Genomic DNA, 23,414 nt, shown 5'->3' with positions numbered 1-23,414 from the left:
TATCCATTAGGTGACGTATACTTGTCAATGGACATAATAGATACCGGCTTCACGTTCAGCGTTGTCCCCGGATAAATCTGTGAAAAGTTTAGCTGCGTACGTTCACATTTATTCCTGTGCTCTTGTTTTCAAAGTCCACTATAAGGCACTGAACGAAATACATCACTGCATTAAAAAAGTTTATCATTGTTTCGATGTCTCCGTAATTAACCGCAGCGCTGTAGGCGTTACATGGCGCTGATGAAGGATCTATCACAAGGGAAAAAAAGAGAGAGAAAACGTCACAGTAAAATACTCGTCTATTTTCATTTGGCGACAAATTTGATCCAGTCTTGATCCAGTATATGTTACGTGTAACATTCTGAACACGCAACTTAATTGATTCTTTTCTTCAGTACGTTAGGTCTTAACGTACGATAGGACGTTACACAGATATCTAGAAGCTGTGGCTGAGAATTTCTGAATGTGCCTAGCGTAGCCGCTGTAATTATTCTCAAATAAAAACATCGCTGGGGTGAAGCTGTTGACATTGCACCTTTCTGTGCCATGACAAGACGGCAGCATCCACCGCGTGAGACTCGTAGAGCGTCTTAATACAGCAGACGACATTTCACTGCTGGGGTGGGGTGGTCATTCGGTTCACACTTGATCCGTCTTGCTGGTAGAGAAAGTTCAGCACGAGACAACGGTAAGTATAGTACCTGTACACTACCACACGTATACCCAGACACATTCTTATATTCGGAACAAAAAAAGTATGAAACATTTACCTGAGGCTGATATTCTAAGTTTGTCTTTAAGAAACAACACGGAGAATAAAGTTATTTTGTCAGCATATTCCGTGGATGCTACAAGTTATGCAACAGCAACCAAACAAATATTTTCGTGGTATATTTTTAAAACGTTTTTTTTTATTGTCTTACCACTCATATGTTACCGGTTTTCAAAAAATGGTTCAAATGGCTCTGAGCACTGTGGGACTTAACATCTATGGTCATCAGTCCCCTAGAACTTAGAACTACTTAAACCTAACTAACCTAAGGACATCACACAACACCCAGTCATCACGAGCCAGAGAAAATCCCTGACCCCGCCGGGAATCGAACCCGGGCGCGGGAAGCGAGAACGCTACCGCACGACCACGAGCTGCAGACTTACCGGTTTTGTAGATATTGTTAATCAGATGGCATTCATTGCATTTAATGTTCACTTGTTGTCTGACGCTCTAAACACATAACAGCTGATCAGTAAATGTAATGAAACCATAAAGACAGTTAGCAAAATGTCCAAGAGAAGGAAGGCAATAGCAAAACAAAATAAAACATTTTTAAAATATGTCATGAATTCATATGTGGTTGCTAGCTGTTCATAAAAAGTATTTTAAATTCCTATAATGTAACAATTATTCTGTAATTGTATACACATTGTAAATATGGTATAATAGCAATTAATTGTGTGACAGAAGCTGGTTGTTTGTAGTATTTTATTTTAACGGACTAGTTTCGAACGTTGCCCGTTGTCAGCTATATTGTAGAAAAGACTCGTATTTCTTGTAATACGTGACTTACAGATACTGGTGGTGATGATGAGCAACGGTCGAAATTAGTTCGCTAAAATAACGCAATACCAACAAGCAGCTTCCAACGAACTAACAGCTAATTGCTACTACGACATATTTACAGGCTATACAAGTTGCAGAGCACCAAATGCACAAGGCAAATAGTATTTTATGACAGTCCCAATCGAACTACATTCCGGTTAGTACTCACGGCTGTACCGGTTTCGGCACATGTGTGTCCTATTCTTGTAACCTAAAATGAAACAGACTTCATATTTCTACAACGAATCTAAGCATTCGGTTTACCGATGTGTGTTAACGGAAGTATAGTGCAAGCGAGACTGCAATATTACAAAATTAACTAGGCACGAGCAACTGCTGTGTCTCTGCCTTTATGGCTAATGAGTTTAAAGCTGATATATGAGTTTAGATGCTGCATTAGTTGTTATTCACTTCTTAAACCACTTCGGGTGTAGCATCTGCAGTCGTAACTGGTAAGGACTGCACATAACGGTAACATAGTTTCCGACATTAGAAATTAGTAAAAACTGCTGTCTACAGATATTACGTTAACGTTGTTGAAGCTTTCGGTAGCGTTTGTACTGTAAAGGATCTCGGAAAATTGGCGCAGTAAGTATTACGGACATCAAGTCACGCTGACGTGTACGCAATCAGAGGAAGCTGTCAGCTTCAAAAGAAAGCTTCCGCAGGGCGGAGCGGCCGACGTCACGCTTGCTCTCGACCCCGCAGAACAGCAGGATTCACCTTGGATGAGACTGTGTGTGTCGTCGTGTCACACAACGTATCAGTGATGTGGTTGTGACGTCGACACACATTCCGAAGCATTCTTTTCTTTTCACACTCGTTCCGTCTCACTAAAGAATCCCCCTCGACGGGGGGCGGCCAGAAAAAACACTTGGTGCACGCTATCACAGAGCTGCTCAAACGCGGCACCACTTACGTTCTCAGAATAAGAACATCTGAAAAATTTTGAAACATATACAACCGGAAAAAGCAGTAATAAAGACAGGCTACTGTTTTTTTTTTTTTTTTTTTTTTTTCAAAGGTAGCGTGATGTACTCGCCCGCGTACGTTCTGAAGCAGAGTTTCATCTTCAGGCCTTCAGTTGTGTATCGAATCAATTTCATGGTGATGTCAACGCCCATAAAAACTAGTATCTTCTGATGTTATAGCGATTTAGATTAAAATTCGCGAAACAGTGATAGAACAAATCTTTTTGTTGTAAAGAAAAATAAACCGTATCACACCTGTGGATTTTATAATTTCTTGTTGCATGTCACATCAGTGAAGTTCTCTTTCGCGATCTTGTTTAACTCTAACATGATTATGGATTCGCTAATGCAAATACAATATAAAGACGTTTTTCCCGAGTTTTCCACTGAATTCACGACTTCGTTTTCGTTACAAATAGCTACTATGCGTGCAATGAAATCTACAGCCGATTTTAGTCCGCAGCTCGTTGTCGTGCGGTAGCGTTCTCGCTTCCCGCGCCTGGGTTCCCGGGTTCGGTTCCCGGGTTCGATTCCCGGCGGGGTCAGGGATTTTCTCTGCCTCTTGATGACTGGGTGTTGTGTGCTGTCCTTAGGTTAGTTAGGTTTAAGTAGTTCTAAGTTCTAGGGGACTGATGACCATAGCTGTTAAGTCACATGGTGCTCAGAGCCATTTGTTTTTTTACAGCCGATTTTGACGATATTCCAGGTTTTCCGTTAAGAAATCAATCGCAGATTGTTGCGAGGACGCTAAGGTTTAGGAGTTGTTTTCGATACCATGGGCTTCGTGTCATATCCCAGGAAGTTTTCGTTCAAATTATGAATGCCAGCATAGATCTGATGTGGCGGTATTCAAAGTGTAGGGTAATTATTTCACATCTTTCCTTAATGAGTAAAATCTTGGTACTTATGGGGGCAACTATAACAATAAATTTTATCAAAAGCGTGAGACGACAATGTTCGTATTTACTTTGTTATTGCTACCGCTTTCGTTAATAACTATCGCCACAGTATAAAATTCCATATACACTGAAGGCCGAAAAGACGGTATAGGCATGCGTATTCAAATTCAGGCAGAATACGCGCTTTGGTCGGCAACGCCAGTATAAGAAAGCAAGTGTCTGGCGCAGTTGCTAGAACGATTATTGCTGCTACAATCGCCGGTTATCTAGGTTTAAGGGAGTTTAGCGTGGTGGTATAGTCGGCGCAGGAGCGATGGGACACAGCATCTCCGAGGTAGCGACATCGTTGCAGCCGGAAAAAGATCTTTCAACCCTTCCGCAAATTGCGGCATATTTCAATGCAGAGCCATTAACGAGTCTTCGCGTGCGAACTATTCAACGAAACATTATCGACATTGGGTTTTCGGAGCGGAAGGCCCAATCGTGTATCCTTGATGACTGCACGACACAAAGCTTTATCCCTTGCCAGGGCCCGTCAACAGCGAAATTGGACAGTTGACGACTAGATGCATGTTGACTGGTCGGACAAATTTCGTTTCAAATTGTATCGAGCGGATGGACGTGTACGGGTACGAAGACAACCTCATGAGTCAATGGGCCCTGCATGTCAGCAGGGGACATTTTAAGCAGGTGGAGGCTCTGTAATGGTAATGGTGTGGTTTGTGTGACGTTGGAGTGATAGGAGACCCCTGATACGTCTAGGTACGACTAACATGTGACACTTACGTAAGCATCCTGTCTGGTCACCTGCATCCATTCACGTTCATTGTGCATTCCGACGGACTCGGGTAATTCCAGCAGGAGAATATGACACCCCACACATCCAGAATTACTACAGAGTGGCACCAGGAACGTTCTTCTCAGTTTAGACACTTCCGCTGGACACCAAAGTCCCCAGATATGAAAATTATGGAGCATATATGGGTTGTCCTGCAACGTGCTATTTAGAAGAGATCTCCACCCCCCCTCGCACTCATACAGATTTATGGACAGCCCTGCAGGATTAATGGTGTCAATTCGCTCCAGCACTACTTGAAATATTAGTCTTGTCCACGCCACGTCTTGTTGCCGCACTCGTGCGTGCTCGCGGGGGCCCTACACGATATTAGGCAGGGGTATCAGTTTCTTTGGCGCTTCAGTGTATTTTTTGTGTCATGTCGTGTCAGTATGGAAATTTTATTTGTTAATACAACCCCATCAGAAGTGCTGCATCAAAGGAACGAACAGCTACCGTACTGAAGAGGTGAACCGAAACCTTTGGTGATACGAGGTGACTTCAAAAAGTAAGTTATGCATTCTTACGATAGACAGTGTTAGTTTTACTGAATGCTGCACTACACTTGCAGATACCTGACATTACTTTTCAACATAGTCACCATGTGCCTGGAAAGAACAGTCAGAAGTTCTACCAATCTTTCAGTTCCTCGACGGTAAAAAGCCCCTGCTTGGGCACGAGGCCTTCCGAGAACCGCAGTGTGAAGTTCCTCATCGCTGGGAAATCTGTTTCGGTACAGTCGTTCTCTCAGTTTGCCGAAAAGATAGAAATCGCATGGTTCAACATCTGAATTGTATGCCTGATCCCTATCTCCCACGTTTGTACAGCATTGATCAAATTGTTGGCACCATTTCACTATCGCTGGACGGGATATTGCATGTGATCAGTATACTGCTGGCATTTCAAGACGAACCTTGTGCAGTCTAGTCGTTTCGCACACGAGGATCTCACTGTTTCGCGCATTTCAACTGAGGTAGTGTTTTCCAGTCCCGCACCGCTTGTACCGCACATTGCGCAGCACCTGTTATCCGCGGCGCAGCAGGGCTCTGTCTGCGAGAAACTTTCTTCTGACAACGCGCCACTCATCTTGGGTTATCGTCTTAGCGTGGGGCGAAAAGTGTAACTTAGTTTCTAAAGTCCCTACGTAATATAGAACATACAGACAGCTACGAGTTAGTGATCTGATAGAACACTTAACAGGTGTTCGCAATCACCTTCAAAAATATATAACAATATATTTTCTGGAGGTGGAACCGAACAGCGCATAAATATTTGCAGACTGCTTTATTTCAGATCCAGCAACAGCTGCTGATATATTAAACGTCCACTACCTGTTTCTGTCATCATCGGATACTATAAATTTATTTACACCAGCCTGTGTAGTACCGTTATTAATGTGGCGCCAGAAAATAAAATAAATCGTACCGCTTTCGGTTTTTGACGCCGCAGTAAGGACGATACCACATTGGATAGTATAAATGATGTAATGAAAGCTCGTCTGACAGAAATCGGTAACGAATAATGGTTTGTTTCATCAACCGGCTGCCGTGGTTCTTGAATATTTCTTCAGATGCAACAAAAAAATTTTCGTAACGTTTTCGCCGTAGCGAATGAAAACGTTTATATAAACACAACCACACACATGACACAATGACAAGGACGCAGTCGGGGAATGTTAGCCGTCAAATCACGCCTTTAATAGTACGAAACAATTGTCTGCACAATTAGTCTTGAGTTGGTTAAACAGCAACATTCACCACGGGACTAACTGGCAGTGCTAATGTAGCCGTGCTGTGGTAATAATGAACAAATATTCTATCAGTAAGTAAAATTGTAACGTGTATAGCTACCTGCACGATGGCGATGATGCTTCTGCATTGTTTATTACGTAGCGGATGAGAAGACGTTTCCATATAAAGTCAGCATCAGAGCTAAGATGGCACTGACTGACAAGGACGCTATTGGGGAAAAGTTATTCGTTGAAAACAGATTTCTCTAGAGGCGGCGGAATGGCAACATGCAACAAAGAAGTAATTAAGAACGCCAGCAAAGATGTGGTGTGACGGTTAACTAGAGTGCGAGATAATTAACTTCATATGTTCTGTCAACGAGTAAACACCTAGTACCTGCAGCTACTGCTATAACGTTGGTCAAGCTTACCTAGTGTTTATCGCGGAGCGATTGACAGGAAGTTATCGTATAAACTCGTCGGAATTCATGTAGTGTACCTCACCGGTGTCTCTATAGGCGTGGCAGTAATAGATAAATCTGGTTCCTGCAGACTGTTCAGCTGTTTTTTCTAGATGCTGCTTGTAAACCTGCACAAATGTTCAGTTTCTTATCCGCAGCTTTGTAAACAATTCTCATAGTAGAAATAAAGGTCTTCTGAATATGCTCCCGTGTCATAATGTAAAAAACTACGTTTCGGCCACTGTTACATTGCCCTTCTTCTGGGTCTACTACCGGTAGACGCAGTACGATACTCAGAAAACTTTTGTATCAACGGACTGTAGCCGCAGAAGCTGAAGCAATTATAAAATTCTCACAGAATCTACAAAAAATGTTTTAGTGTTTATTTAGATATATAGTCGTTAATGTGGGCTGATTTGGGAATGTCCAAGATCTGCACCAACAGCGATTTGTCATTTCTTATTGTGTATCCTGTCTTTCATTTTCTTCCTGTTTACTCGTATTCGTATACTCTGACTGTAAATCTTCTGTTACGTTAAATTAGTCCATTGTCGATCTTGTGTTACATAACATTTCCTATGTTGAGGTCGCAGTATGGAAGCATTCCGGAAGCCAGTACATACAAAAAATAGAAAATTAAAAAACCCTCATGTGGTACTGACTGACAAACACGCTGTTGGGTGGAGAAAGTTACTGATAAAAAAAAGCCTTCAGTATGATGAATTAAATTACAACAGACTTACAATGGAGGCGATGCAACAGCAACTTTGACACGAACGACGCACAGGCGCTGTTAAGTCACAACGTCACACCAGTTATCACTAGAGTGTTCGTCCAGCAGAGAGACCGTGCGACGCACTCCACCTGTCACTCGCGGCCGACACCTCCGCACGAGACAACACGCGCGCACACGCGACCGGCGACGCCCCCCACCGGCGTGGGAGAAACCGACACGTGGGCGCCCGACACGCCCGGCTCGCGACACCCGACGCTCGACGTCCGCGGCTCCGCGAACGCCACACGACAGACGCTAGACGCTCCGCCCGGCCGCGTCCGCGTCGTACCGCGACCCGACCAGCACTGGCCGGCGCGGCGCCTCTCCCTCACACTCACACACCCACACTCACACAGCGACTCGACGCCGACGCCTGCGCGCCGTCCCAGCGCCGGCGTCCGCTCGGCGGTGCCACGTCTGGCTGACACCTGTCGCAGCCCGGCTCCAGAGCACGTCTTCCGGTTGGCGTGCGCTGGCAGGTTCCACCTACATCCACTTCTAACTGTCGTTGTACTTCTCATCCATAAGGCCTTACCGTCAACTCCAAATGCGAATGAAAATACAATTCACTTTCCGGCACAGAAATGATGTTTTTTTTTAACAAAACTATTGTTCTGCGTATTGTAACGCCGGGAATGCATATCCTCCTATTTCCAACTATTGTACTATAAACGTTTTTCCTTATTTTGTTACCTGAAGATATAACATTTCTGTGCCTTTATATATTGTAATTGTTTTACTATCTGTATGTATATATTTATGCATTTATGTAGATGTATGATTCGTTTGTTTTGTAAATACTACTTGTATTTTTACGCTGGGTCTTGCCTAGGGAAAACTATGCTATCGAACGATTACATCGATTGGTCGTGTGGAGAACCAAAGTGTTTAGGATCTTTGGTAGTGTGAACTCTGCCGCGTGGAGCGCGGGCACAGGGAGTCTGGCTGGAGTAGGGCGGTGGAGCAGGTGTGTTGTGTGACGCTCCCGCGAGTTGCCGCGCTTTCGGGGCTTGGCAGCATGTATTTGCGCTCGACTTGCTATGATAGTTTCTGACACGGTGTCGCGGACGGGAAGCATTAGCTGGCGCACATCAAGAGCCCGTTTCGCCTGGTGACCGTGTCGAGAAGAAGGCGCGCCAACATCCAGCTTCTGCAACTGCGACGGCCGACAATGAGTGACTGTCGCCACCTCCCCGATCGACGACTGCAAACCTTCAATCAACCAACAAGGAAGACTGGAAGCACGTAAAGTTTTAGAACTGTATGGCAGACCTCAGCATTTAAAATTGTTGCATCACAAAAATACAGCAACTTAGCATGAGCCTTTGTTGCTCATTGTCCTAATTGCATTACCAAACAGGGTCCCTTCCTGTTCTGGAATGAACCCGAGTGTCGTTGAAATTCATACGCCAGCATTAAAGTAATATCATTCCATTTCACTGCTTTAATTTCAAAGTTCAGTTGAAGTATTCATAGCTGGCTACAATATTTAGATTACACAAGCAGAAATTAAGAGTGCGAGTTTTGTTACCATATTCTAGCTTACCTGTGACTGCACCTCAGCTTGGTACGTACTAAATATTACTATTGCTAATTGTCCAGAATCATTTAATTCAAGTTCAAAGTTAAATCTCTTATTTCTAAATTGCAAAAATTCAAGTAGCTTTTGAAATGATTGTTGAGGTAGCCCTAGACCAATATTTTACTGAATTTCGTAGCGCTTCAGATACAAAGTTCACTATTAATTTCAGTCACTAAATTAACTTTCAATTTTCCGGTTTTATTAATTCTCTTGCTAGATTAAGTCAGAGTGTAGCGAAATTTATTACTTCTGACAAACATTCAGTTTTCACACAGCACGTGTCAACCTTCAGTTGCCACGCTTGTAGTGCTAATTATATGTGCATTAACCTTTCATTTTCAGTTATTATAGTAGTTGCCCATAGGACTGGCGACCGCAGTTTTCCTCAAATCTCAAATATATAATTAACGCCAGTTAACTGTCAACGTAGCGATCGCACATTTACTTTCTTTATCAACTTTACCCATTTTCAAAATTAATTTCCACCAGTTTTGCATTTTTCCTTTCATTTAGACGTAACCCTTTCCTCCCTCTTTACCGACAGATTAACTTCGGTGACGATTGCTTTTTCCTAAATTTCCAATAGGTACACGCGGTTTAATTTTTCACTGTCATTAAGGTCGATAAGTGAGGGGGAGGTTACAATATGACTGTAAAAAGCATGAGGAATCATCTACACTGAAGAGCCAAATGAACTGGTTCACCTGCCTAATATCGTGTAGTGCACGCAGAAGTGCCGCAACAAGACGTGGCCTGGACTCGATTAAAGTCTGAAGTATTGCCTATCTTGCGCATGGACTAATCAGATTGTATATTTTGCTTATTTTTTCATAGTTCCATACAGCTTCTTCCTGTTTTCCCGATTGATCTGTGTTCAGTTTTTCAAGGCCTATCCACTGTGTCAACTTACAACTAAATCTGAGAGGGGTGCGATGGGGAGGTTCCCTTGTAAGATTATAGCCACAGTCACGGTTTATGAGGTCGTCATTGGTGCGAATTTCGATAGCCTCTCTAACAACGCCGTCCCAGTATCTTGACGTCTGTACCAGAATCCTCGTGCGTTCATACCCAATAGCGTGAATTTCCGACAAACAATGTTCAGCGACCGCCGACTTGCTCGGATACATCAGTCGAGTGTGCCTCTGGTGTTCACGGCATCGATCCTCGACGGTACGCATCGTCTGACCAATATACGACTTGCCACATTGACACGAATCTGGTACACGCCGGCCTTCCTCAAACCGAGGTCATCTTTGACGCTCCCCACCAGTGCACGAGTTTTATTCGGAGGACAAAACACAGTTCCGACCCGGTTTTTCTTCAAAATGCGGGCGATTTTCCCCGAGAGTGCGCCTGTATATGGGATAAACGCAGTGCCTACCTCCTCCCTCGTGATTTCATCCATCTCCACAGGTTGTGCTGTAGTGGGTGGGCGGAGAGCACGTTGAATCTGCCACTCTGAGTACCCATTTTTTCGAAATACAGTTCTCAGATGTTCCAATTCCTGGGGTGGACTCTCCGCGTCAGAGATAGTGCGCGCCCTATGTACTAGAGTTTTAAGCACCCCATTCCTCTGTGAAGGGTGATGGCAGCTGTCTGCGTGCAAATACAGATCAGTGTGCGTTGTCTTCCGATACACCCCATGGCCTAGGGTGCCGTCAGGCCTTCTCTTGACAATGACGTCAAGGAAAGGTAGTTTACCCTCCGTTTCAGTCTCCATAGTGAATTTGATGATTAAAGCAAACGAGTGTGTCAAATAAGAAAGCAATGTCATCTGAACAGCACGAATCAGGCGACTGGTGGCAGATTTATGACCCATGTAATGGGACGTCATGAGTTTTTGTAATGGCAGCTGGGGTTCGTCACCAGAGCACAAATATAGATGCCGTCTGACCAGAAGGTAGCTCTCAGGTGGCACGAAGACCCACTTCCCTTCGGGTATCAACTAAAGACACATCCCTCTCGGCATCTACCTAGGGACTTCGCTGGTCAGACCCACAGCGGAGCTTTTTCTAGAGGTTCCAGACATGGAGGAGGCCTTCTGTTTCAATTAATAAAACATATGTGGCTATTATGCGGTGAGCGAAGGGATTTCGCTTTCAGACCCGACGTTTCGTCCCCATTTGAGGAGGATTTTTCAAGGGGATCGTAGCTTTCTTGAACGTCCGATTCATATACCGGCACAGTGCTGACCGGCACAGTGCTGACCGGCACAGTGCTGACCGGCACAGTGCTGACCGGCACAGTGCTGACCGGCACAGTGCTGACCGGCACAGTGCTGACCGGCACAGTGCTGACCGGCACAGTGCTGACCGGCACAGTGCTGACCGGCACAGTGCTGACCGGCACAGTGCTGACCGGCACAGTGCTGACCGGCACAGTGCTGACCGGCACAGTGCTGACCGGCACAGTGCTGACCGGCACAGTGCTGACCGGCACAGTGCTGACCGGCACAGTGCTGACCGGCACAGTGCTGACCGGCACAGTGCTGACCGGCACAGTGCTGACCGGCACAGTGCTGACCGGCACAGTGCTGACCGGCACAGTGCTGACCGGCACAGTGCTGACCGGCACAGTGCTGACCGGCACAGTGCTGACCGGCACAGTGCTGACCGGCACAGTGCTGACCGGCACAGTGCTGACCGGCACAGTGCTGACCGGCACAGTGCTGACCGGCACAGTGCTGACCGGCACAGTGCTGACCGGCACAGTGCTGACCGGCACAGTGCTGACCGGCACAGTGCTGACCGGCACAGTGCTGACCGGCACAGTGCTGACCGGCACAGTGCTGACCGGCACAGTGCTGACCGGCACAGTGCTGACCGGCACAGTGCTGACCGGCACAGTGCTGACCGGCACAGTGCTGACCGGCACAGTGCTGACCGGCACAGTGCTGACCGGCACAGTGCTGACCGGCACAGTGCTGACCGGCACAGTGCTGACCGGCACAGTGCTGACCGGCACAGTGCTGACCGGCACAGTGCTGACCGGCACAGTGCTGACCGGCACAGTGCTGACCGGCACAGTGCTGACCGGCACAGTGCTGACCGGCACAGTGCTGACCGGCACAGTGCTGACCGGCACAGTGCTGACCGGCACAGTGCTGACCGGCACAGTGCTGACCGGCACAGTGCTGACCGGCACAGTGCTGACCGGCACAGTGCTGACCGGCACAGTGCTGACCGGCACAGTGCTGACCGGCACAGTGCTGACCGGCACAGTGCTGACCGGCACAGTGCTGACCGGCACAGTGCTGACCGGCACAGTGCTGACCGGCACAGTGCTGACCGGCACAGTGCTGACCGGCACAGTGCTGACCGGCACAGTGCTGACCGGCACAGTGCTGACCGGCACAGTGCTGACCGGCACAGTGCTGACCGGCACAGTGCTGACCGGCACAGTGCTGACCGGCACAGTGCTGACCGGCACAGTGCTGACCGGCACAGTGCTGACCGGCACAGTGCTGACCGGCACAGTGCTGACCGGCACAGTGCTGACCGGCACAGTGCTGACCGGCACAGTGCTGACCGGCACAGTGCTGACCGGCACAGTGCTGACCGGCACAGTGCTGACCGGCACAGTGCTGACCGGCACAGTGCTGACCGGCACAGTGCTGACCGGCACAGTGCTGACCGGCACAGTGCTGACCGGCACAGTGCTGACCGGCACAGTGCCAGAGCACAAATATAGATGCCGTCTGACCAGAAGGTAGCTCTCAGGTGGCACGAAGACCCACTTCCCTTCGGGTATCAACTAAAGACACATCCCTCTCGGCATCTACCTAGGGACTTCGCTGGTCAGACCCACAGCGGAGCTTTTTCTAGAGGTTCCAGTCATGGAGGAGGCCTTCTGTTTCAATTAATAATACATTTGTGGCTATTATGCGGCGAGCGAGACAGTACTGACCGAGACAGTACTGACCGAGACAGTACTGACCGAGACAGTACTGACCGAGACAGTACTGACCGAGACAGTACTGACCGAGACAGTACTGACCGAGACAGTACTGACCGAGACAGTACTGACCGAGACAGTACTGACCGAGACAGTACTGACCGAGACAGTACTGACCGAGACAGTACTGACCGAGACAGTACTGACCGAGACAGTACTGACCGAGACAGTACTGACCGAGACAGTACTGACCGAGACAGTACTGACCGAGACAGTACTGACCGAGACAGTACTGACCGAGACAGTACTGACCGAGACAGTACTGACCGAGACAGTACTGACCGAGACAGTACTGACCGAGACAGTACTGACCGAGACAGTACTGACCGAGACAGTACTGACCGAGACAGTACTGACCGAGACAGTACTGACCGAGACAGTACTGACCGAGACAGTACTGACCGAGACAGTACTGACCGAGACAGTACTGACCGAGACAGTACTGACCGAGACAGTACTGACCGAGACAGTACTGACCGAGACAGTACTGACCGAGACAGTACTGACCGAGACAGTACTGACCGAGACAGTACTGACCGAGACAGTACTGACCGAGACAGTACTGACCGAGACAGTACTGACCGAGACAGTACTGACCGAGACAGTACTGACCGAGACAGTACTGACCGAGACAGTACTGACCGAGACAGTACTGACCGAGACAGTACTGACCGAGACAGTAGCGACCCATGGTGTGAATCTGACAATGAACATAGCTACGACCCCCTTGAAAATGTCTCCGCATATGGGGACGAAACGTCGGGTTTTACAGCACAGTTCCTTCAACCACGGCATAATAGCCCGGAATATTTTATTAATTTTGACAATTCCGGCAATGAAAGCTTACATCTGTTTCTCACCGCTTATCTGTATCAGCCACCTCTGTGTCCATCTAATAAGATCTAATAAGATCTAGTAAGTCAAATGTCTCTCCTACCAATCTCGAAATTATGTTTAGGTTATAATCTGAAATTATCTGCTTCGTATTTATATAAGTTTTTTGAACTCTATTTGCTTTTCTGTAGTGAACCATTTACTATATCGAAATTGTGTTTCATTCCAGTAGCATATCGATAGGAATAAATGGTTTCATTCGCTAAACGGATGTGAAGTAAAACCATGTGCTACTACATAGCCTTGAATAATTTCTACTCGAGGGTAACAATTTAGATTGAAGAGCGAAAAGGCAAGTTTACCAGTGTCCAATTACCATTACCAGCGTACTGACCTACCCCTCAGAAAGAAATGATTCAAGGCGACGTCGAAACACAGCTCGCTTCTGTGTAATAATTCAGAAGCACATAATCCAGGAATAAACCAGGCCGTGCTACACATTATTACGAAAATGACCTGAAAGGGCTTTTGTCCGGCAGCACATTCCCGGACGACCACGGCTGCATCGTCCCTGCGCCACGTGTCGTTCTCACAGCCTTCCTTTTCTGCAGGGCCACTGGAACTTCCCCGCTGTCGCTAGCCGTGACAGCTGTGTGACTGCCCGTAAATGGAAAAGGAACGCCGTCGTGCCTCGTTGTCTGCTGAGGCAGTGGGGCCCCGATATCATAGCAAACACAATTGTGACATTCTGGAAGAAATCATCTATCTTTACTAACGTACCTGAGTAAACTTTCTCATCGACGAATGACTTCGTTACTGTAGTAATAGTGTTTAGTCGCAGCGGAGTCCTCCGCACTAGCTAAGTTGTCAGCGTAGCTGACTGCCACGCGAAGAACTTTGGTTCAGTGGTCGGAAGTCTGCAAAGCCGACAGCGGTTGGGAGAGCGGTGTGCTGACTCGGCCTCACTCCATACCGAATTTTCATGGTAGCATAGTCTAAGGATGACACGGCGGTTGGTCGGTACCGATTGGCCCACCTCAGACCAGAACATCTTGGCTTTAAACGAAGCAAACGAAATTCTAAAATCCGAGAGTAAATCTTCATGTCCATCAGTATATTCTAAACTATTACACCAGTTACGTATGATAGCTGGCTGCATATATCAGTAAAACGAGAGAAATATAAAATAAAAATAAGTGGTCGTCAATCTTAAGGTGTCTGCCGAAGAGCAGATATGCGTCTACAGAATCAAATACACTGTCGTTCTAACGGCCAAATACTGGTGAAAAACTTGGTCCATTCCCCCACCCACCCGTTCGAACATCTCGGAATTAGGCATCGTTAACAGCCCCTCTTGAGGGGCTGTTTTGCACAGCATACATATCTGAAACACGAAAGCAACGTCGGCTTACAACTGAAAGCACCAGTCAGTTAACAACACTTACCTTTTAACTGCTTTCGAAGCAACTATCTAAAATAGTTTGTATCTTATTGCTAGAAAGGCTTGGACGTCAACTGACAAGAGCTTAACAGAAAATTAAAATCAAATCTAACATTGAACTTAATTCATGAATTTTAGGTAGAAGTGGTATTGCTATATTTAGATGAATGACATCGAAACACAACTTAGTTAATAGAGCCTTATCAACTGACTCTCCCATAGACGTAATCGACATTGCCGTGCGAAAGGAAAATTTTCACATTTTACCTTATGTAATTAGCTGTAAGGCTGTCTGGAGAGAACTATCAGTTAATTTGAATGGTTCAAAATGTGTTTCCCCCACCCTCAAAACTTACATAATTTGGTTCTTTTTCGTAGGAAATCCCCTTAGCAGTATTATTTTAACCGAGGGTATCGCACGTACTTGCACCTGCGTATTCAAGGTTCTGCCTGAAGGTAGATTTCTCGTCTGAGAGCACAGATCGTCAACGTACCTACAGGTACCTGTCTTCCCCACCGTCTACCATACTGTAGCTCGGCAGAAGCTTCACGTGTGTCTTTACGTGATTTCTGGTTATGGACCTTACGTAATTAGCTGTAACGCTGTCTTTAGACAACTATCAGGAACACACGATTGCAGTACTTCTGCAGAGGACGTTCACAAAACAGCATAATACCATCCATCATTTAAGCTATGAATTTTGGGTTTGTCCGTGCAAGTGGCAAGAAAAAATTTAGTCCTCTAGAAATAACTGCAACTTCGTTGTGTACGTTGTGCAAACAATTGACAAAAATTTTCCTAACCCCAGCTTTCTGCCACTCATACATATATACGTTTATTTCTGTCGTCAAAACAAACAACATGTAGTATAAAAAGCGCAGATGTCGTTGTTGAAAACTCGATATTTAATATCCTATTGAGAGAAATAGATCGTTGGATTTCCAGAGTGTGTCTATGAGATTGCATGACAAGCTAATGGTAGGCAGTGCACCACTTCAATTACGAAGTGCATAAAGAAGTATTTCGGCGTAGCTTCAGAAGTAGGACCCTTTTCACATTTTAATATCACTTTATACGCAACAAATACTTACGTAGTTCATTCGTAATCGTTATAAGTAGTAGTGGCAACAAACAATGTCAACTTTACTGAAGACGCGTCGGCTTTGTTAACGACGTTTGACTTTAGAAATTAAACGTACTTAAAAGTGTAGCTAATATATTGCGGATTCGTTGATGTCTATCGTATCTCATTAGATTGTTTTTCATGATAACAGGATGTGTCAGAGGCGCCAACAGACTTTCATGTCAGTACAGGCAAAACATTTTTCCGATAACCCTACATGTGGTTCACAAATTTTGAAGATGATTTACAAATTTTGTGAACATTGTCATCTGCTGATCATTTTCTCGTACTGGCTTGTACAGTGCACTTCTGGTCAATGTTATAAATATAAATAAAGAAACAGTGTAATTATACTAAAACCTGTTTTTACTTTCCCAGGTTTTACGCTTTCCCGCTATTCAAGTTATTTTCTGGAAGTTACGTCGGAAGTCTTATTTTCGTAGTTAATAGTTTTTCTGCCATTAAAAATTTCGTACGGACAACATTTCCCCCATTTTACGCTTCCGATCCACTACCACAAGCTTCAAACAATGGTTTTAAAATCGACGTATGTGGAAACTTATATTCTCGCTCATGCGGAACCCGCTAGTTAATACATGAAACTGTAAGGTATTTTTCAGAATTTAAATTATTATTTATTTTATGAGAAATATAAGTGGGATCTTGAGCTACACTTTCAAAATATTTCGTCGCAAGTCCGCACTGTAAAATGCAATAAATCAAGAAAAAATAAGATTTCAGTTTGTCTTTCCTTTTAAAAGCACGTCGTGTAATGCACAAAACAATGTGAAAGAAACAATTCATGTAAGCAAAGCGCGATTACTTTGTACAATTTTCGCAACATTCTTATTGACAAACTCTTCTACACTCTAAATTTTTTGGGATAACATCTGGTGCTACAGAAGAATGCTGAAGATTAGATGGATAGATCACATAACTAATGAGGAGGTATTGAATAGAATTGGGGAGGAGTTTGTGGCACAACTTGACTAGAAGAAGGGATCGGTTGGTAGGACATGTTCTGAGGCATCAAGGAATCACCAGTTTAGTATTGGAGGGCAGAGTGGAGGGTAAAAATCGCAGAGGGAGACGAAGAGATGAATACACTAAGCAGATTCAGAAGGATGTAGGCTGCAGTACGTACTGGGAGATGAAGCTTGCACAGGATAGAGTAGCATGGAGAGCTGCATCAAACCAGTCTCAGGACTGAAGACCACAACAACAACATTAACAAAATTACTTCACTTTTCAATTGCGTCTTTATGTCATTCAGAATTCATACGAATTTTTGTAGATTCGTGAAACTTTTTGAATATCGACTGGACAGCTTATGAATGCACCATGAAGCCTGCTGTGGTTGTACGTTGACGGAAAAGAGCACAAACCTTACAAAGTGCTCCCATATCTGTTTTACACCAAACCAGTCATTGATATCATAATAGCCAGTCCTGTCGAAATGTTGTGTTTATGCTAGCCAAGGCATTCATGAAACAACAATTGTTTCTAGATTACCATGTAATCAATAATATCCTGCACTTTAGCGAAGAGGTAATCTTTTGCTTTTCAAAGCAGTTTTTGAATCCGGAGATGCTGACGTGGACACTACTATACTTTTTATCAAAGAACACGACGCCGGCAGAGGTACTGGCTAGGCATATATTTTGTGAATCAGTACAAGTACTGATTTTTTTATTGAGCTACTTGAATCTGACTCACCCTTTTCTTGTGACCTTACTTCACTGTTTCTTTCGGTTTTGATTTGTCTATGGGGTATAAAAAGTTACGAATATCGGTTGTTTCACTCTGTTCAGTGTGTTTTTATACCTAACTATACACAAAATACAAAGGAAGCTACGTTCATGCATCATTGCTACCTGTAACAACTCACTGCTGACAATGGAAAAATTGAGAGACATCTTCATTCACCGCCAACAATACTCTCGAGCCGTACCGAACAGTTGAGTTTTGTTGCAGCCCTTAATAGAGATGTCCATATTCAAATGTGGTGCATAATTGCAGTAGTGATTATGACATTAATGAAATGAAGCCTGCTGTAAATCAATTACTCAATGAATGCCACCCACTGTTAGGTCGCATAGGTTGGCAGTAGTACTAATGACGATTTCCTACTTCTAATGACAAACACCAATACGGGCCCATGCATTAAAAATAAACCCCTCTTCAGGAAATGGAAATAAATAACACAATATACTACTTTAAATTAGCGTCTGAGAGGTGTTGTTTGAAATTTGGAGATATACTTTCTGATCAGATGCATCTGGACATCACCATGTACTGCGGAGCTGACAGTTCACCGTCGAGAGAGGCTGACCGCCAGTATAAAAGAAGGCCGGGAGTATTGCGTTCTCAGTAGAGAAGCAGTAAAGCAGTAAAGGGTCGGTCGGGAGATCTCAGTGACTTCGAACGTAAACATTATGTTCTCCTTAAAAAAATGGAAAGCACATGAACACATCTCACAGCAGAGATACAGGTGGGAGGCGATGCTTATGTCAGAATGACAATAGCCCCTGTCATAAAGCAGCATCAGTGAGGCAATGATTTGTGGACAATAACATTCTTGAAATGGACTTGCCTGTTCAGACCAGAAACCAAACGATTCGCCTTTGGCATGAGTCAGAACATTTAATTCGCTCCACATTCCAGCTCCATCACTTTTTATCAGTTAGTGTGTAAGCTTTTGTAGAGTTTGTATTCTCTAGCTTATCGGTAAAGACCGGATTTTGTCAGGTAATCATTGTTTCTTATGAGCTACGCATTTTTCACAAGTATGTACAAAACTGCCGATTATTCTGAACACACAACTTCGTATTTAATTTTGTGTATTTAGTTTTAAAGGTTCCGTACTGTTCAAGAATGATGTCATTTTTTTAACTTTACTTCATTTTTTTATATGTTGGTGTTTAAAGTCCATTTGCGGCACAACAATTCATTCTCGTAATGTTGACAAGAACGAACAGTTCACGCGCCTCTAAGAAAACGCAAACTGTAGGTCAAGAATATTTATTCGTATATGTTGAAAATAAAGTAACGTTTCATCTGCTTGTTGCTATTCTCACGTCACTTACTGCTGTTAACTTGTACCAGGTATGGCCAGTGAAATAAAAGTATCTAGATTTTATATCAGTACTGTACGAAAGATAAAGTCCATTTGTGAAATATGGATATTCGGGTGTAGGGTTTTCATATTGGTTTTTGAAACCGAAGGAAAATATCGAAGTGCACGCTCCGTTTGTCTCAGAAAACGTTGAAAGGTTTTCCAACTACAAGCACATGTTTCCCGACAACATACACTCCTGGAAATTGAAATAAGAACACCGTGAATTCATTCAGGGGAAACTTTATTGACACATTCCTGGGGTCAGATACATCACATGATCACACTGACAGAACCACAGGCACATAGACACAGGCAACAGAGCATGCACAATGTCGGCACTAGTACAGTGTATATCCACCTTTCGCAGCAATGCAGGCTGCTATTCTCCCATGGAGACGATCGTAGAGATGCTGGATGTAGTCCTGTGGAACGGCTTGCCATGCCATTTCCACCTGGCGCCTCAGTTGGACCAGCGTTCGTGCTGGACGTGCAGACCGCGTGAGACGACGCCTCATCCAGTCCCAAACATGCTCAATGGGGGACAGATCCGGAGATCTTGCTGGCCAGGGTAGTTGACTTACACCTTCTAGAGCACGTTGGGTGGCACGGGATACATGCGGACGTGCATTGTCCTGTTGGAACAGCAAGTTCCCTTGCCGGTCTAGGAATGGTAGAACGATGGGTTCGATGACGGTTTGGATGTACCGTGCACTATTCAGTGTCCCCTCGACGATCACCAGTGGTGTACGGCCAGTGTAGGAGATCGCTCCCCACACCATGATGCCGGGTGTTGGCCCTGTGTGCCTCGGTCGTATGCAGTCCTGATTGTGGCGCTCACCTGCACGGTGCCAAACACGCATACGACCATAATTGGCACCAAGGCAGAAGCGACTCTCATCGCTGAAGACGACACGTCTCCATTCGTCCCTCCATTCACGCCTGTCGCGACACCACTGGAGGCGGGCTGCACGATGTTGGGGCGTGAGCGGAAGACGGCCTAACGGTGTGCGGGACCGCAGCCCAGCTTCATGGAGACGGTTGCGAATGGTCCTCGCCGATACCCCAGGAGCAACAGTGTCACTAATTTGCTGGGAAGTGGCGGTGCGGTCCCCTACGGCACTGCGTAAGATCCTACGGTCTTGGCGTGCATCCGTGCACCGCTGCGGTCCGGTCCCAGGTCGACGGGCACGTGCACCTTCCGCCGACCACTGGCGACAACATCGATGTACTGTGGAGACCTCACGCCCCACGTGTTGAGCAATTCGGCGGTACGTCCACCCGGCCTCCCGCATGCCCACTATACGCCCTCGCTCAAAGTCCATCAACTGCACATACGGTTCACGTCCACGCTGTCGCGGCATGCTACCAGTGTTAAAGACTGCGATGGAGCTCCGTATGCCACGGCAAACTGGCTGACACTGACGGCGGCGGTGCACAAATGCACCGCAGCTAGCGCCATTCGACGGCCAACACCGCGGTTCCTGGTGTGTCCGCTGTGCCGTGCGTGTGATCATTGCTTGTACAGCCCTCTCGCAGTGTCCGGAGCAAGTATGGTGGGTCTGACACACCGGTGTCAATGTGTTCTTTTTTACATTTCCAGGAGTGTATTTTCTGTCACTTTCTAAAACCTGTGCATGCTGTCATTCACTGCGGTAGAATGAGAATTCTTAAGGCACAATTTTTCTATTTTAAATTAATTATCGTAATAGTAATTTGAGTTCCCAAGGCCTATGAAGTATTTCACTACTCAAGTTAATTTATCTCTTTAAACATGTACTACATCATTTTGCGTCATTTTAATGCTTTTTAGGTCGTATTAGTCGTTATATTCCAGGTATTTTATGTTATAAAAGACCAGACCCTGCGGTTACACGTCCTTTTTCATATTCGTAAAATCAATTAATTCTCACTAGGGGCTGCGCGTACTGGTACCCCCCTGCGGCGGCCCTGGAGTGAGTAAAACGAAACTGAAATAAAGCAGTCTGTTAATGGCGGGATCAGACTGGAGTTTTGCAGTAATACAGCGGAACTGTCGCCGCTTTCTACACAATTTATGGAACAGATCATTTAGCCCTCGCCCAGAAATCTGGACCATCTGATGATATACGCTATATGGGACCAGAATCGGAATGTATTTCGTGGCCACCACATTGCAGTTACCCAAGGAACGAAATATACCTATCTCCGGCCTCCTGGACGGTCATACATCAGCAGCTCGGCGTGCATTTTTAGATAGAGGTCAGTGGGCAAAAACAAACCTTCACATCAGAGTAGTTTGGTAGCTGACTGTCTACAACCGTAAATGGGACAACGCTTGGGCACATGTTTTTCAGACTTAACTTGCTTTGACGAGGCAGTTCCAGTGAATAAAGTGAGCGCATCGTCACTATGGCAGCAAGAAATTTTTCAGTCTAGGAAATATCGCAATGATTCGGCATACACCACAGTGACGTCATTCGAGCATTCAGCGGCAGTAGTATCCGGTCCCGGTAGCTGAGTGGTCAGCTCGACAGAATGGCAACCCTAAGGGCCCGGGTTAGATTCCCGGCTGGGTCGGAGATTTTCTCCGCTCACGGACTGGGTATTTTGTTATCATCATCATTTCATCCCCATCGACGCGCTAGTCGCCGAAGTGGCGTCAAATCGAAAGACTTGCACCCGACGGAAGGCCCTAGTCATACGACATTTATTTGCCGCACACAACACATTGAGGATTGCCGTCTGCCACAAACATTGTAAATAGGTACCCTAAGATAAACTCAACGCAACTTAGGAGGCAACTGGTACAGCAATGACCGTAAGCAACCGCCTTGACATGATGATTTGACCTCTGGACAGCCTGTAGATTGTCTTTAAGAAGTACAAACTTCGTACCAACAGGCAACCAGAGGAGCTGTGGGCGCTATCAACCGTCTCTACCTCTGCTCAGCCTCATTTTTCTTTCTGTACACCCTACGTCCTCTGTTATTTGCTGTATGTGTTCCAGTCTTTGTCTTCCCCTTCAGTTTTCAGTTTTTGGCCTTTATAACTCCCAGATACCATGGACGTTAATCCCTGATGTTCTATCATCCAGTCCCTTCCTCTTGGCAGCATTTCCTACATGTTTCTTTCTTCACCGATTCTGAGGAGAACTTCCTCATTCCTTGTCATTTTTAACATTGTTCTGTAGCATTCCATCACAAACGCTTCGATTCTTTTCAGTTAGGTTTACCCACTGTCCTTGATTCACTAACGTACAGTGCTGTGCTTCAAACATTCTCAGCAAATTCTTCCTCAAATACCAGTAGACCATTCTGGCTACAATTGCCCTCTTTGCCTGTAGTACTTTGTTTTTTTATGTCCTCCTTGCTTCGTCCGTCATGGGTTACATTGCTTCCTAGGTAACAGAATTCCGTAACTTCGTTTATTTCATGATCAACAATTTTGATGTTAAATTTCTAGCTATTCTCATTTATGCAGCTACTCATTACTTTCGTTGTCTCAGTTAACTGTTAGTCCATATTCTGCACTCAGTGAACTGTTCATTCCATTTAACAGATCCCGTAGTTGTTTCTCACTTTCACTGAGGGCATAAATGTCATCAGGGAATCTGGTGACTGATACCCTTTCACACTGAATTTTAATCCCACAGTTGAGTCTTTCTTTTACGTCCACCATTGCTTCTTCCATATACAGATTCAACAGTAGAGACGAAAGGCCGCATCCCTGTCTTAAAACCTTTTTAATCCATTCACCTTGTACTATCTCATCCAAGACCGCCATCCAGCCTCCAGACTTCCTCCGAACTGTTCAAACCCTCAGCACCAGGAGGGAACTGCGGGAGCTAAGGGCCTCCAAATAGCCTCCAGAATGCCTCATGACAGCACCGTGTTGCTCGAAGGAGGCAGGCATGGGAACATCTGTCATTCGGCTCTCTTCACCGACAAACACAGGGTTTTTCTACTGACCGATGATCGTCGTAAAGTGGAGGCAGTAGGTGCCAGAGCACATCCCAGTCACGCAGTCTCACACATTCAACAGGGAGACGTTCAGTTATGTTTTGGCCAGTAACAAGTGAAGATATCGGACGTTTCAGACCCCTACCGACCAAC

At 45.5% G+C, this 23,414-nt stretch overlaps 1 protein-coding gene across 1 annotated transcript in view; it reads left to right on the top strand.

The window, feature by feature from the left end:
• Positions 1-23,414, top strand: part of LOC126235422 (uncharacterized) — a 128,944-nt gene that overhangs the window by 41,638 nt on the left and 63,892 nt on the right. Inside the window, exons 2-4 of the mRNA XM_049944146.1 lie at positions 7,258-7,652; positions 11,039-12,530; positions 12,744-13,498. Coding sequence (XP_049800103.1) covers positions 7,258-7,652; positions 11,039-12,530; positions 12,744-13,498 — 2,642 coding nt within the window. The remainder of the gene's footprint in view (positions 1-7,257; positions 7,653-11,038; positions 12,531-12,743; positions 13,499-23,414) is intronic.

Source organism: Schistocerca nitens, chromosome 2, assembly GCF_023898315.1.
Source record: "Schistocerca nitens isolate TAMUIC-IGC-003100 chromosome 2, iqSchNite1.1, whole genome shotgun sequence".
NCBI classification, from domain to species: domain Eukaryota; kingdom Metazoa; phylum Arthropoda; class Insecta; order Orthoptera; family Acrididae; genus Schistocerca; species Schistocerca nitens.
Note: the sequence above shows the minus strand (reverse complement) of the source record. Positions and strands in the feature narration are given on the sequence as shown.